At 48.1% G+C, this 17,276-nt stretch overlaps 1 protein-coding gene across 1 annotated transcript in view; it reads right to left on the bottom strand.

Annotated features, from left to right (window-relative positions):
• The window catches only part of LOC120058660 (plexin-A2-like), a 375,679-nt gene that overhangs the window by 161,432 nt on the left and 196,971 nt on the right, over nt 1-17,276 (bottom strand). The window contains exon 4 of the mRNA XM_039007410.1: nt 14,978-15,078. Within this exon, the coding sequence (XP_038863338.1) occupies nt 14,978-15,078 (101 nt within the window). The remainder of the gene's footprint in view (nt 1-14,977; nt 15,079-17,276) is intronic.

Genomic DNA, 17,276 nt, shown 5'->3' with positions numbered 1-17,276 from the left:
AACCCAAACCCAAACCTATCCTCCATCCTCGTCCACCACGCCCTAGCAAAACCCAAACCTATCCTCCATCCCCGTCCACCACGCCCTAGCAAAACCCAAACCCAAACCTATCCTCCATCCTCATCCACCACGCCCTAGCAAAACCCAAACCTATCCTCCATCCTCATCCACCACGCCCTAGCAAAACCCAAACCCAAACCTATCCTCCATCCCCGTCCACCACGCCCTAGCAAAACCCAAACCCAAACCTATCCTCCATCCCCGTCCACCACGCCCTAGCAAAACCCAAACCTATCCTCCATCCCCGTCCACCACGCCCTAGCAAAACCCAAACATATCCTCCATCCCCGTCCACCACGCCCTAGCAAAACCCAAACCTATCCTCCATCCTCGTCCATCACGCCCTAGCAAAACCCAAACCTATCCTCCATCCCCGTCCACCACGCCCTAGTAAAACCCAAACCCAAACCTATCCTCCATCCCCGTCCACCACGCCCTAGCAAAACCCAAACCTATCCTCCATCCCCGTCCACCACGCCCTAGTAAAACCCAAACCCAAACCTATCCTCCATCCCCGTCCACCACGCCCTAGCAAAACCCAAACCTATCCTCCATCCCCGTCCACCACGCCCTAGCAAAACCCAAACCTATCCCCATCCTCGTCCATCACGCCCTAGCAAAACCCAAACCTATCCTCCATCCCCGTCCACCACGCCCTAGTAAAACCCAAACCCAAACCTATCCTCCATCCCCGTCCACCACGCCCTAGCAAAACCCAAACCCAAACCTATCCTCCATCCCCGTCCACCACGCCCTAGCAAAACCCAAACCTATCCTCCATCCCCGTCCACCACGCCCTAGCAAAACCCAAACCTATCCTCCATCCTCGTCCATCACGCCCTAGCAAAACCCAAACCTATCCTCCATCCCCGTCCACCACGCCCTAGCAAAACCCAAACCCAAACCTATCCTCCATCCCCGTCCACCACGCCCTAGCAAAACCCAAACCTATCCTCCATCCCCGTCCACCACGCCCTAGCAAAACCCAAACCCAAACCTATCCTCCATCCCCGTCCACCACGCCCTAGCAAAACCCAAACCTATCCTCCATCCCCGTCCACCACGCCCTAGCAAAACCCAAACCTATCCTCCATCCCCGTCCACCACGCCCTAGCAAAACCCAAACCTATCCTCCATCCCCGTCCACCACGCCCTAGCAAAACCCAAACCTATCCTCCATCCCCGTCCACCACGCCCTAGCAAAACCCAAACCTATACTCCATCCCGTCCACCACGCCCTAGCAAAACCCAAACCTATACTCCATCCCCATCCACCACGCCCTAGCAAAACCCAAACCTATCCTCCATCCCCGTCCACCACGCCCTAGCAAAACCCAAACCCAAACCTATCCTCCATCCTCATCCACCACGCCCTAGCAAAACCCAAACCCAAACCTATCCTCCATCCTCGTCCACCACGCCCTAGCAAAACCCAAACCCAAACCTATCCTCCATCCTCATCCACCACGCCCTAGCAAAACCCAAACCTATCCTCCATCCTCATCCACCACGCCCTAGCAAAACCCAAACCTATCCTCCATCCTCATCCACCACGCCCTAGCAAAACCCAAACCCAAACCTATCCTCCATCCCCGTCCACCACGCCCTAGCAAAACCCAAACCCAAACCTATCCTCCATCCTCATCCACCACGCCCTAGCAAAACCCAAACCCAAACCTATCCTCCATCCTCATCCACCACGCCCTAGCAAAACCCAAACCCAAACCTATCCTCCATCCCCGTCCACCACGCCCTAGCAAAACCCAAACCCAAACCTATCCTCCATCCTCGTCCACCACGCCCTAGCAAAACCCAAACCTATCCTCCATCCCCGTCCACCACGCCCTAGCAAAACCCAAACCCAAACCTATCCTCCATCCTCATCCACCACGCCCTAGCAAAACCCAAACCTATCCTCCATCCTCATCCACCACGCCCTAGCAAAACCCAAACCCAAACCTATCCTCCATCCCCGTCCACCACGCCCTAGCAAAACCCAAACCCAAACCTATCCTCCATCCCCGTCCACCACGCCCTAGCAAAACCCAAACCCAAACCTATCCTCCATCCCCGTCCACCACGCCCTAGCAAAACCCAAACCTATCCTCCATCCCCGTCCACCACGCCCTAGCAAAACCCAAACCCAAACCTATCCTCCATCCTCATCCACCACGCCCTAGCAAAACCCAAACCCAAACCTATCCTCCATCCTCATCCACCACGCCCTAGCAAAACCCAAACCCAAACCTATCCTCCATCCTCATCCACCACGCCCTAGCAAAACCCAAACCCAAACCTATCCTCCATCCCCGTCCACCACGCCCTAGCAAAACCCAAACCCAAACCTATCCTCCATCCCCGTCCACCACGCCCTAGCAAAACCCAAACCCAAACCTATCCTCCATCCCCGTCCACCACGCCCTAGCAAAACCCAAACCCAAACCTATCCTCCATCCTCATCCACCACGCCCTAGCAAAACCCAAACCCAAACCTATCCTCCATCCCCGTCCACCACGCCCTAGCAAAACCCAAACCCAAACCTATCCTCCATCCTCATCCACCACGCCCTAGCAAAACCCAAACCCAAACCTATCCTCCATCCCCGTCCACCACGCCCTAGCAAAACCCAAACCCAAACCTATCCTCCATCCCCGTCCACCACGCCCTAGCAAAACCCAAACCCAAACCTATCCTCCATCCCCGTCCACCACGCCCTAGCAAAACCCAAACCCAAACCTATCCTCCATCCTCATCCACCACGCCCTAGCAAAACCCAAACCCAAACCTATCCTCCATCCCCGTCCACCACGCCCTAGCAAAACCCAAACCCAAACCTATCCTCCATCCCCGTCCACCACGCCCTAGCAAAACCCAAACCTATCCTCCATCCCCGTCCACCACGCCCTAGCAAAACCCAAACATATCCTCCATCCCCGTCCACCACGCCCTAGCAAAACCCAAACCTATCCTCCATCCTCGTCCATCACGCCCTAGCAAAACCCAAACCTATCCTCCATCCCCGTCCACCACGCCCTAGTAAAACCCAAACCCAAACCTATCCTCCATCCCCGTCCACCACGCCCTAGCAAAACCCAAACCTATCCTCCATCCCCGTCCACCACGCCCTAGTAAAACCCAAACCCAAACCTATCCTCCATCCCCGTCCACCACGCCCTAGCAAAACCCAAACCTATCCTCCATCCCCGTCCACCACGCCCTAGCAAAACCCAAACCTATCCCCATCCTCGTCCATCACGCCCTAGCAAAACCCAAACCTATCCTCCATCCCCGTCCACCACGCCCTAGTAAAACCCAAACCCAAACCTATCCTCCATCCCCGTCCACCACGCCCTAGCAAAACCCAAACCCAAACCTATCCTCCATCCCCGTCCACCACGCCCTAGCAAAACCCAAACCTATCCTCCATCCCCGTCCACCACGCCCTAGCAAAACCCAAACCTATCCTCCATCCTCGTCCATCACGCCCTAGCAAAACCCAAACCTATCCTCCATCCCCGTCCACCACGCCCTAGCAAAACCCAAACCCAAACCTATCCTCCATCCCCGTCCACCACGCCCTAGCAAAACCCAAACCTATCCTCCATCCCCGTCCACCACGCCCTAGCAAAACCCAAACCCAAACCTATCCTCCATCCCCGTCCACCACGCCCTAGCAAAACCCAAACCTATCCTCCATCCCCGTCCACCACGCCCTAGCAAAACCCAAACCTATACTCCATCCCCGTCCACCACGCCCTAGCAAAACCCAAACCTATCCTCCATCCCCGTCCACCACGCCCTAGCAAAACCCAAACCTATCCTCCATCCCCGTCCACCACGCCCTAGCAAAACCCAAACCTATACTCCATCCCCGTCCACCACGCCCTAGCAAAACCCAAACCTATACTCCATCCCCATCCACCACGCCCTAGCAAAACCCAAACCTATCCTCCATCCCCGTCCACCACACCCTAGCAAAACCCAAACCTATACTCCATCCCCGTCCACCACGCCCTAGCAAAACCCAAACCTATCCTCCATCCCCATCCACCACGCCCTAGCAAAACCCAAACCTATCCTCCATCCCCGTCCACCACGCCCTAGCAAAACCCAAACCTATCCTCCATCCCCGTCCACCACGCCCTAGCAAAACCCAAACCTATCCTCCATCCCCATCCACCACGCCCTAGCAAAACCCAAACCTATCCTCCATCCCCATCCACCACGCCCTAGCAAAACCCAAACCTATCCTCCATCCCCGTCCACCACGCCCTAGCAAAACCCAAACCTATCCTCCATCCCCATCCACCACGCCCTAGCAAAACCCAAACCTATCCTCCATCCCCATCCACCACGCCCTAGCAAAACCCAAACCTATCCTCCATCCCCGTCCACCACGCCCTAGCAAAACCCAAACCTATCCTCCATCCCCATCCACCACGCCCTAGCAAAACCCAAACCTATCCTCCATCCCCGTCCACCACGCCCTAGCAAAACCCAAACCTATCCTCCATCCCCGTCCACCACGCCCTAGCAAAACCCAAACCTATCCTCCATCCCCATCCACCACGCCCTAGCAAAACCCAAACCTATCCTCCATCCCCATCCACCACGCCCTAGCAAAACCCAAACCTATCCTCCATCCCCGTCCACCACGCCCTAGCAAAACCCAAACCTATCCTCCATCCCCATCCACCACGCCCTAGCAAAACCCAAACCTATCCTCCATCCCCATCCACCACGCCCTAGCAAAACCCAAACCTATCCTCCATCCCCGTCCACCACGCCCTAGCAAAACCCAAACCTATCCTCCATCCCCATCCACCACGCCCTAGCAAAACCCAAACCTATCCTCCATCCCCGTCCACCACGCCCTAGCAAAACCCAAGCCTACTTGATGGTAATAGCTTTCACTGTTGCCTCTAGTGGCCGGTTTTGAAGGGCTTTCCCGACGTCCTCAGGACATGGATCCATGTCCAATTTCAAAGTCAATCGTGAACAATCTCCTTGAGATATTAGTTCAAACTGAGTGTTTGAGACTCTTTGTTGCGTGCTGCTGCCTTCCTGACGTGTGTGACTATCCATTTAAATGGAGGCAGCGGGAGGGAAAGAGAGCCGTTCAAATTGTCAAAAATTCAAACAATAACAATCATACATAAACAAGACAATAAACAGACTCACACACATTTCAACAAACATCACTGACATCCCAACTGCTCAGACCCACATGTTCCGCAACCATACACACCACGTATGTCTCACACACATGTTTAGTTATTCAGACTGACTCATGTTGCACTGAGGGTTGCATTTCTGAGGCACAAAAAGGGCTTTTGTGATCTCTGTGTCAGAGAGGAGAGGAAGAGGAGAGAAGAGAGAGAGATATAGATTGTGAGCAATGGTAAGAGATGGAGGAAGAAAGAGTCATGGAAAGAGAGATGTAGGGAGGTGGAAGGAGGGAGAGAGAGAGATAGAGAGATGGAGGGAGGTGGAGGGGGGGAGGGAGGGAGATATGTCAGGCTCCTCTAACAGGCTCCTCTCATGGGGTACCAAATGGGTTTATTAATAATTGGCTTATGAGTAATACAATAATTGGATCTCCTCCCACTCCCTCTATCTTACTGCCCCTCCTCCATGTCTCTGGCTGTAAATTAAACAACAGGGATGGAGGGAGGGAGGAGGGAGACTGGGCGTAATATAAAGCTGACATGATCCCGGCCTGGTTTCCATATCAAACCCATCTCCATGGTAATAACAATGCGGTAGGTAAATATGCCATCATCATTAATAATAACGGTATTGTGTCTCTGTATGGCTCTATTGATATGTTGGGCATGTTTGTTGATCGAAATCTCATTAGCAGTTCATTTGGGAGAGAGATTGATGCAGTGCCAGTACCCAGTTCTGACTGCGGAACACAATGTTAACCTGGCTATTAGACACACAGAGAGACACCCTCAATACAGCCATTATCATCACTGGCCTAATTGATGTTAGCATTGGAAACAAGTGGACATTTTATACTTTCTGTGCTTTACATCGTTCAGAAGCGCTCGTTTGTGAGAGGCTACTGTAGAGTGTCTAGGACTGCACTTAGGCTTACTGGAGTCAATAGGACTACACTTAGGCTTACTGGAGTCTATAGGACTGCACTTAGGCTTACTGGAGTCAATAGGACTACACTTAGGCTTACTGGAGTCTATAGGACTGCACTTAGGCTTACTGGAGTCCATAGGCCTACACTTAGGCTTACTGGAGTCTATAGGACTACACTTAGGCTCACTGGAGTCCATAGGCCTACATTTAGGCTTACTGGAGTTCATAGGACTACACTTAGACTTACTGGAGTCAATAGGACTACACTTAGGCTTACTGGAGTCCATAGGCCTACACTTAGGCTTACCGGAGTCTATAGGACTACACTCAGGCGTACTGGAGTCCATAGGCCTACACTTAGGCTTTCTGGAGTCAATAGGACTACACTTAGGCTTACTGGAGTCCATAGGACTACACTTAGGCTTACTGGAGTCAATAGGACTACACTTAGGCTTACTGGAGTCCATAGGACTACACTTAGGCTTACTGGAGTCAATAGGACTACACGTAGGCTTACTGGAGTCCATAGGCCTACACTTAGGGCTACTAGAGTCTATAGGACTACACTGATGCCTACTGGAGTATATAGGACTACACTTAGGTTTACTGGAGTCTATATGACTACACTGAGGCCTACTGGAGTATATAGGCCTACACTTAGGCTTACTGGAGTCTATAGGACTACACTTAGGCTTACTGGAGACCATAGGCCTACACGTAGGCTTACTGGAGTCTATAGGACTACACTTAGGCTTACTGGATGCAATAGGACTACACTTAGGCTTACTGGAGTCAATAGGACTACACTTAGGGCTACTGGAGTATATAGGACTACACTTAGGCCTACTGGAGCCCATAGGTCTACACTTAGGCTTACTGGAGTCAATAGGACTACACTTAAGCTTACTGGAGTCTATAGGACTACACTTAGGCCTATTGGAGTATATAGGACTACACTTAGGCCTACTGGAGTATATAGGATTACACTTAGGCTTACTGGAGTCTATAGGACTACACTTAGGCTTACTGGAGTCTATAGGACTACATTTAGGCTTACTGCAGTCAATATGACTACACTTCGGCTTACTGGAGTCTATAGGACTGCCATTCAAATCACATGATGGGTCAAAGTGTATCTTACCGTGGAAGACAGTGGCCATGTGCTAATTAGCGGTGTTGCAAATTAGCGGTAATGCAATATGGACTTTTTAATTAGCCCTATTGTAGACCAGACAAATCATTTGAAATAGCATAATTTAAGAAACACTATTTAAGTGGCCCACGTCCCAAATCTGTTCCTCTGAACTAAAGATTTGGGCCTCAACCCAAACCCCTGACGGAGGGCTTGGTGATGTAGTAAGACTGTGTGGGTGGCCTGCCAGGGTGCTGAACAAGTCATTGGACAGCATTTACAATTTCTACTGGCTACCAGCCCTGTCGCTGCCTAACATACATTTTACACTGAACAAAAATATAAACACAACATGCAACAATTTCAAAGATTTTACTGAGTTACAGTTCATATAAGGAAATTAGTCAATTGAAACAAATTCATTAGGCCTTAATCTATGGATTTCACATGACTGGGAATACAGATATGCATCTGTTGGTCACAGACACCTTAATGAAAAAGTAGGGGTGTGTATCAGAAAACCAGTCAGTATCTGGTGTGACCACCATTTGCCTCATGCAGCACAACACATCTCCTTCGCATAGAGTTGATCAAGCTGTTGATTGTGGCCTGTGGAATGTTGTCCCACTCTTCTTCAATGGCTGTGCGTAGTTGCTGGATATTGGCGGGAACTGGAACATGCTGTCGTACACGTCGATCCAGAGCATCCCTAGCAAGCTCAATGGGTAACAAGTCTGGTGAGTATGCAGGCCATAGAAGAACTGGGACATTTTCAGCTTCCAGGAATTGTGTACCGTTCCTTGCGACATGAGGCCGTGCGTTATCATGCTAAAACATTCATTGAGTGCGGCAGATGAATGGCACGACAATGGGCCTCAGGAACTCGTCACTATATCTCTGTTCACAACTATATCTCTATCTCTGTATATTCATTTAAATTGCCATTGACAAAATGCAATTGTGTTCGTTGTCCGTAGCTTATACCATAACCCCACCGCCACCATGGGGCACTCTGTTCACAACGTTGACATCAGCAAACCGCTTGTCCACACGACGCCATACACGCGATCCCACAGGTGAAGAAGACGGATATGGAGGTCCTGGGCTGGCGTGGTTATGGTTACACATGGTCTACGGTTGTGACATACTGCCAAATTCTATAAAATGACGTTGGAGATGGCTTATGGTAGAGAAATGAACATTACATTTCCTGGCAACAGCTCTGTTGGACCTTCCTGCAGTCAGCATGCCAATTGCATGCTCCCTCAAAACTTGAGACATCTGTGGCATTGTGTTGTGTAACAAAAATGCACATTTTAGAGTGGCCTTTCATTGCCCCAGCACAAGGTGCACCTGTGTAATGATCATGCTGTTTAATTAGCTTCTTGGTATGCCATACCTGTCAGGTGGATGGATTATATTGGCAAAGGAGAAATCCTCACTAACAGGGACGTAAACAAATTTGTGATTTTTTTTGAAGAAATAAGCTTTTTGTGCGTGTGGAGAATTTCATGGATCTTTTATTTCAGCTCATGAACCATGGGACCAACACTTTACATCTTGCGTTTATATTTTTATTAATTGTACATAATGTTGTGTTACTGTATGTTCATTTCACTATTCTCCTCTAACTAGTCTCCCCTGCAACTTTAAAGTCACCCCCCAAAATAAAATATGTTATATTTTCACATACACCAGATATGTACAGTGAAATGTGTTGTTTTACAGGGTCAGCCATAGTAGTACAGCACCCTTGGAGTAAGTACCTTGCCCAAAGGCACATCGACACTTTTTCACCTTGTCGGCTCAGGTATTTGAACCAGTGACCTCTCAGGTTACTGGCCCATCGCGCTAACCACTAAGCTACCTGCCACCCAGTATTAGTATGTGGCCGTCCATCGGAAGTGACATGCTTTCATTCTGTGTGACCCCTCCTCACCCTACACATCTCCTCTTTGGATCAAACCCAAACTATAATCCTGACAAATCTGATCATCAACCCCCCTTGTAATGTGGTAAACATTGAGAAGGTAAAGCATCTTCAGAGTGATTAGGTAGGTAATCGTGCAGGGGTTGCAGGGAATAGAGTGACACTGCACTAGACCGTTTACTGCTCTGAGTGGTTAAGACCATGGTCAGACCAGACCGCCAGTTAACCAACAGCTGTTGGACCATTCAGGGCCGGTCAGAGCTGAAGAGCGCTTGAGATGATGATGTTCCTTTGAACTGCAATCAAAACACTGCTCACTTTGTGGACCTGAGAATATGACATCAAATGCTCTCTCTATCTCTCTCTCTCATTTTTTCACTCCCCCCCCCCCCCCCCCATTCTTGAAGCTTTCAATGGGTCCATACTGTCTGTAACAGCTGCTGGCAACGAAAGCATTGTGTGTGGAGTCTCGGGCCAGTGTGGAAGAAAGAAGGGAGGACAGAAGAAAGAAAGAAGTGAAAGAAGATACTCCTCTCCTGGCCAGCCCTGCCTGCCTCTCTAGTCTGTCCTCATCACTAGAGCTGCCTAATGTGCAGCCATGTTCCTGATTTCCCACCTTAACATGCAGAGCTTCAATGGTGGCAAAACATATAGTATAAAGACTAGAGGAAAAAACTGTGTGTTTGGAAGAGAACAAAAGAAGAGACAGAGAGAGAGAGAGAGATGGTTGGTCAAAGCGCTCCGTGGTTTATGTGTGGCAAGCCAACTAATTGAGTGTCTGGGAGAGCTGATTACAGAGAGGAAAGAGAGAGAGAGAGGCCACCCTCAGAGAGAGAGAGAGAGAGAGATAGAGAGCGAGACAGTGAGGATGAGAGAGTGAGGATGAGAGAAGAGAGAGAGAGAGACAGAGAGAGAGCGAGAGAGAGAGAGAGAGAGAGCATCTTAATAAGAGCCAGTACATCTCTACCCTAGCTGAGCCGAGCTCCATGGTGGCACAGACAGACAACCGCCTTCAGGGGAAAAGGAGCAAACATTGGAGAGAAGAAGGAGGGCTAATTTCATTAAGTCAACATTGATTTGGGGAAGAAAGTGTCCATGGTGGCCAGGCAGTCACAGCTGTGGAGGATGAAGCCATAGTACTCAGATGCTGTTTAGTTGAAGGAGGTGGAGGGTGGATGATGCAGAAAGGGGGGAAACAGATGCATTCATCTACAGCAGGTTTCAACAAGAGCCTCCACCCTGAATCAACAGCCTCTTCTGGTCAACAGACCCTATAAGATGCATTATCAGACTAAACAACAACCTCTCTCACTGAGCACTGCATTACTAACTCAGCATTTCACTTCACAGTGTCTATGTCTAGTAGATAAAGCGGGGCTGACAGGGGCTCGACACCCATATAGCGCTGGGTCAAAGACAGACTGGGATTAGCTCCAGCGACAGCTTTTCACAAGGCAGGGCAGCGATCAGGGCAGAGTAGGTCAGGGAGCAGAGCAGGGCAGTGAGCACGGCAGAGTAGGGCAGGGAGCAGGGCAGAGTAGGGCAGGGCAGGGAGCTGGGTAGAGTAGGGCAGGGCAGGGAGCTGGGTAGAGTAGGGCAGGGCAGGGAGCAGGGCAGGGCAGAGTAGAGTAGGGCAGGGACCAGGGAGTACAGTGCCTTGCAAAAGTATTCATAAGTATTCCTTGGCGTTTTTCCTATTTTGTTGCATTACAACCTGTAATTTGTAGTCCAAATTGGTGAAGTGAAATGAAAAAAATAACTATAAAAATAAATAAAAACGGAAAAGTGGTGCGTGCATATGTATTTAGCCCCTTTGCTATGAAGCCCCTAAATAAGATCTGGTGCAACCAATTACCTTCAGAAGTCACATAATTAGTTAAATAAAGTCCACCTGTGTGCAATATAAGTGTCACATGATCTGTCACATGATCTCAGTATATATATACACCTGTTCTGAAAGGTCCCAGAGTCTGCAGCACCACTATGCAAGGGGCACCACCAAGCAAGCGGCACCATGAAGACCAAGGAGCTCTCCAAACAGGTCATGGACAAAGTTGTGGATAAGTACAGTACTTTGAACATCCCACGGAGCATCAATAAATCCATTATAAAAAAATGGCAAGAATATGGCACCACAACAAACCTGACAAGAGAGGGCCGCCCACCAAAACTCACAGACCAGGCAAGGAGGATGTGGAAGACTCCCCAAACATATGGAAGAAGGTACTCCGGTCAGATGAGACTAAAATTGAGCTTTATGGCCACCAAGGGAAACGCTGTCTGGCACAAACCCAACACCTCTCATCACCCCGAGAACACCATCCCCATGGTGGTGGCAGCATCATCCTGTGGGGATGTTTTTCATCGGCAGGGACTGGGAAACTGGTCAGAATTGAAGGAAGGATGGATGGCACTAAATACAGGGAAATTCTTGAGGGAAACCTGTTTCAGTCTTCCAGAGATTTGAGACTGGGATGGAGATTCACCTTCCAGCAGGACAATGACCCTAAGCATACTGCTAAAGCAACACTAAGGGGAAACATTTAAATGTCTTGGAAAGGCCTAGTCAAAGCCCAGACCTCAATCCAATTGAGAATCTGTGGTATGACTTAAAGATTGCTGTACACCAGCGGAACCCATCCAACTTGAAGGAGCTGGAGCAGTTTTGCCTTGAAGAATGGGCAAAAATCCCAGTGGCTAGATATGCCAAGCTTATAGAGACATACCCCAAGAGACTTGCAGCTGTAATTGCTGCAAAAGGTGACTCTACAAAGTATTGACTTGGGGGGTGAATAGTTATGCACGCTCAAGTTTTCTGTTTTTTTGTCTTATTTCTTTGTTCACAAGAAAAAATATTTTGCATCTTCAAAGTGGTAGGCATGTTGTGTAAATCAAATGATACAAACCCCTCCAAAAAAGACATTTTATTTCCAGGTTGTAAGGCAACAAAATAGGAAAAATGCCATGGGGGGTGAATACTTTCGTAAGTCACTGTAGGGCAGAGTAGGGCAGGGAGCAGGGTAGGGCAGGGCAGGGAGCAGGGTAGAGTAGGGCAGGGCAGGGAGCAGGGTAGAGAGCAGGGCAGAATAGGGCAGGGATCAGGGTAGGGCAGGAAGCAGGGTCGAGCAGAGCAGGGAGCAGGGCAGAGAGCAGGGCAGAATAGGGCAGGGATCAGGGTAGGGCAGGGCAGGGAGCAGGGTAGAGTAGGGCAGGAAGCAGGGTAGAGTAGGGCAGGGCAGGGAGCAGGGTAGAGTAGGGCAGGGAGCAGGGTAGAGTAGGGCAGGGAGCAGGGTAGAGTAGGGCAGGGATCAGGGATCAGGGATCAGGGATCGGGGATCAGGGTAGAGTAGGGCAGGGCAGGGAGCAGGGTAGAGTAGGGCAGGGAGCAGGGTAGAGTAGGGCAGGGAGCAGGGCAGGGAGCAGGGTAGAGTAGGGCAGGGAGCAGGGTAGAGTAGGGCAGGGAGCAGGGTAGAGTAGGGCAGGGAGCAGGGTAGAGTAGGGCAGAGAGCAGGGTAGAGTAGGGCAGGGAGCAGGCCAGGGAGCAGGGTAGAGTAGGGCAGGGATCAGGGCAGGAAGCAGGGCAGAATAGACTGGGCAGGAAGTGGGCCACCGTAGTGTTAGACAGCAGATGGTGATCTGACGTGATACATTTACATTTACATTTAAGTCATTTAGCAGACGCTCTTATCCCGAGCGACTTACAAATTGATACCAGGGCCTGACCTCTTCACCCCAGATGCAGTACACACACACACGCACGCACACACACACACCATAACACCACAAAAACAACTGCTTCTGAGTCCTGCCCAGCTGCCCTCTCAGTCACAAGGCTAAAATCCACCATCTCCCTCCCAGCATCATCTCAGCATCATCAGGATAAACAGTTACACAACACAGAGTGAGCAGGATTATCAGCAGTCCCCAGTCTATAGAGGAATGAGTGAGATTACAATCCGAGCCCACTGAACCCACTGAGGTTCATTCTAATGGCCTGCTAAATGATCTCAGTGACGGTATGCTAACCCAAAATAATAGAGGGTGTTACTGTCGCCCCAGAACACCCTGCCTGCATCCCTGCAAGGAGGAGAGCAAATGCTGAATTATCTTGTCGCCAGGCAATTATTTATCCTGTCCCAGCATTGGAGTGATGTAAATGACTTTAAGTGCACTTTGCAGGGGCTGCCATTACGATAATGATGATTGCAGCTAGCGGCTCTGACACACACATTCAGCTATAGCTTCTTCTTCACAGTGTGGTCTGTGATTAGAAGGGCTATGCATCAAATACAGGATAGAAAGAAGAGAGAGAGAGAGAGAACACCACTCCTCCGCTCAATCCATCTAACCACAGCCACTTCAACTCCATTTATTCGCTTTCATCACTAAGTCTGACATGTATCTGGAAAAATACCAGCACTGCTTTTCACTATCACTCAGTCTCTCCCTCTCTCCGACTTCCTCTCTCTGTCTCTCTGTCTCCCTCTCTCTGTCTCTCTGTCTCTCTCTCTCTCTGTCTCCCTCTCTCCCTCTCTCTGTCTCTCTGTCTCTCTCTCTCTCTGTCTCTCTGTCTCTCTCTCTCTGAGTCTGTGCTGTCTTGAGTTATAAATGGTCTTGCAGTAACAGCAATCACCAGCAGATGTCCCTCTTGGCTTCTATGGCTCAGAGCACTGTAGCGACTCCTCTATAGGTGGGTGAAGCAGAGTTTACAGAGCTGTGACCTCAGAGTGTGGTGGTGACTCCTCTATAGGTGGGTGAAGCAGAGTTCACAGAGCTGTGACCTCAGAGTGCGGTGGTGACTCCTCTATAGGTGGGTGAAGCAGAGTTTACAGAGCTGTGACCTCAGAGTGCGGTGGTGACTCCTCTATAGGTGGGTGAAGCAGAGTTTACAGAGCTGTGACCTCAGAGTGCGGCGGTGACTCCTCTATAGGTGGGTGAAGCAGAGTTTACAGAGCTGTGACCTCAGAGTGCGGTGGTGACTCCTCTATAGGTGGGTGAAGCAGAGTTTACAGAGCTGTGACCTCAGAGTGTGGTGGTGACTCCTCTATAGGTGGGTGAAGCAGAGTTCACAGAGCTGTGACCTCAGAGTGCAGTGGTGACTCCTCTAATGGTGGGTGAAGCAGAGTTTACAGAGCTGTGACCTCAGAGTGTGGTGGTGACTCCTCTATAGGTGGGTGAAGCAGAGTTTACAGAGCTGTGACCTCAGAGTGTGGTGGTGACTCCTCTATAGGTGGGTGAAGCAGAGTTCACAGAGCTGTGACCTCAGAGTGCAGTGGTGACTCCTCTAATGGTGGGTGAAGCAGAGTTCACAGAGCTGTGATCTCAGTTGTATCACAGCAGACCAACTGCCACTCAACACCACACAGACAGACACGAGACAGACACCTGGCTGTGAACCAGTTCTATAGCTGAAAGGCATCAGTTACTTTAAAGCACCACATACACACAGGTTAGCCTCTGTAGCCTTTCATTCATTGTTTGTTTACATACTGTCATAAACCATCACATCATTTGCTTTGGGTTGTAGGCTAATGGCACTAACACGCTAGAGCAAATGATGACGAGGTTCTAAGCACCTCTGATCATAATGTGTGTTAGAATGTTTAGCTAACTGTGTCACTGAGAGCAAAGGTTACTGAGGGTCACAGTCGGCTTTGAGTCAGCCAATGAACAGCCAGGTAGACGTGTACACTGAGCAGTGGACATAGAGATGAGGGTTCAGAGGTGAAAGTGTGGTGGTTGTGTAGTGAATACTCACATGTTGTGTAGGACACACCAGCCACAGTGGGGGTCACCGGAGCTCAGGCACTCTCCACACGTCCCGTACTGATCACATGACTCTATAGGGACCTGTGTCACCTGAAAGTAACACAGGCACACACAGCAGGGTTACCATACAGTTACTATTTTAAAACCTTTTACTGCAGTGGGCTAAATCAGGCTCACAAAGTGTTTCTTGGTAGTCTTAAACAAATCTACTCTGGAACAAAAGTATACACCTCACACACACGGTTATGGGTTAAAAAGAAAGAAGACACCTGTACCAGGTCAGATATTTGTATTCACTGGACACTGTTGACCCATAAAAACATGCGCTACATGAAACAGTCTAACCTTGCTTGTAACTGAAAAGACAAACTGAACACATCCCTTTCACCTCTTCATGTATTATTTTTTAGGGAATGTGTCGGGTTGAAGAATGCATTCTGTATTATTTTTTAGGGAATGTGTCGGGTTGAAGAATGCATTCTGTGTTATTTTTTAGGGAATGTGTCGGGTTGAAGAATGCATTCTGTATTATTTTTTAGGGAATGTGTCGGGTTGAAGAATACATTCTGTATTATTTTTTATGGAATGTGTCGAGTTGCAAAGCTTTTGGTAATTTATCAAAGTTACCAGAATCTTCAGTAATATTCATTTATTTTTATCTGTGTCCATATTGTCCATGAGTTTCTAGTTGATAGACCACATGGTTCAAGAGAAAATAGCTAAATATATAGGATATTTCATGCTGAAACCCTCATATTAAACACCAATGGTATTCATTAAGTTGATGGTTTATACAGTATTTAGGATAATGTTTTACAGCTTTTTCATCCTATTTTTTATTTTAAAATAATCTTATTCAATTATTTTACATGTGATAAGGCCACACAGAGGGCCAGATTATTATAGACACCTGTGATAATTGGAAGTACCCAAAAGGGCCATTAGATGTCTTGTGATGAATTACATAAAATGAAAGATTTTCCCTTAAAAATGATTGTAGTTTCGAACGTTTCCAGTAATATACCTTCCTTTACAACCCTAAGAATGTGTATGAATGTGTATGTCTAGTAGTAAATTGGTTCCATTGGATATTAGACACATCTTAAGTCATGAGTTGTATTGATTTCTTCTTGTTCTGATGAAGACATACATAGGAGGTCAGGCGGCAATAGGAGGCTAGGAGGCAGCCAGGCTTATTGTCTGAAATCCATTCCAACATCTAGTTTCTGTAAAGAAAACACACACTAAAACACACTCTGTCTGTAAAGAAAACACACACTAAAACACACTCTGTCTGTAAAGAAAACACACACTAAAACACACTCTGTCTGTAAAGAAAACACACACTAAAACACACTCTGTCTGTAAAGAAAACACACTCTAAAACACACTGTCTGTAAAGAAAACACACTAAAACACACTGTCTGTAAAGAAAACACACTAAAACACACTGTCTGTAAAGAAAACACACTCCAAAACACACTCTGTCTGTAAAGAAAACACACTAAAACACACTGTCTGTAAAGAAAACACACTAAAACACACTGTCTGTAAAGAAAACACACTAAAACACACTGTCTGTAAAGAAAACACACTAAAACACACTCTGTCTGTAAAGAAAACACACTAAAACACACTGTCTGTAAAGAAAACACACTCTAAAACACACTCTGTCTGTAAAGAAAACACACTAAAACACACTGTCTGTAAAGAAAACACACTAAAACACACTGTCTGTAAAGAAAACACACTAAAACACACTGTCTGTAAAGAAAACACACTAAAACACACTGTCTGTAAAGAAAACACACTAAAACACACTGTCTGTAAAGAAAACACACTCTAAAACACACTCTGTCTGTAAAGAAAACACACTAAAACACACTCTGTCTGTAAAGAAAACACACTAAAACACACTGTCTGTAAAGAAAACACACTAAAACACACTGTCTGTAAAGAAAACACACTAAAACACACTGTCTGTAAAGAAAACACACTAAAACACACTGTCTGTAAAGAAAACACACTAAAACACACTGTCTGTAAAGAAAACACACTAAAACACACTGTCTGTAAAGAAAACACACTCTAAAACACACTCTGTCTGTAAAGAAAACACACTCTAAAACACACTCTGTCTGTAAAGAAAACACACTAAAACACACTGTCTGTAAAGAAAACCCACTAAAACACACTGTCTGTAAAGAAAACCCACTAAAACACACTGTCTGTAAAGAAAACACACTCTAAAACACACTCTGTCTGTAAAGAAAACACACTCTAAAACA

This window comes from Salvelinus namaycush, chromosome 14 (assembly GCF_016432855.1).
Source record: "Salvelinus namaycush isolate Seneca chromosome 14, SaNama_1.0, whole genome shotgun sequence".
NCBI classification, from domain to species: Eukaryota; Metazoa; Chordata; class Actinopteri; order Salmoniformes; family Salmonidae; genus Salvelinus; species Salvelinus namaycush.
The sequence above is the reverse complement of the archived record's forward strand: the minus strand, read 5'-3'. Positions and strand labels throughout refer to the sequence as shown.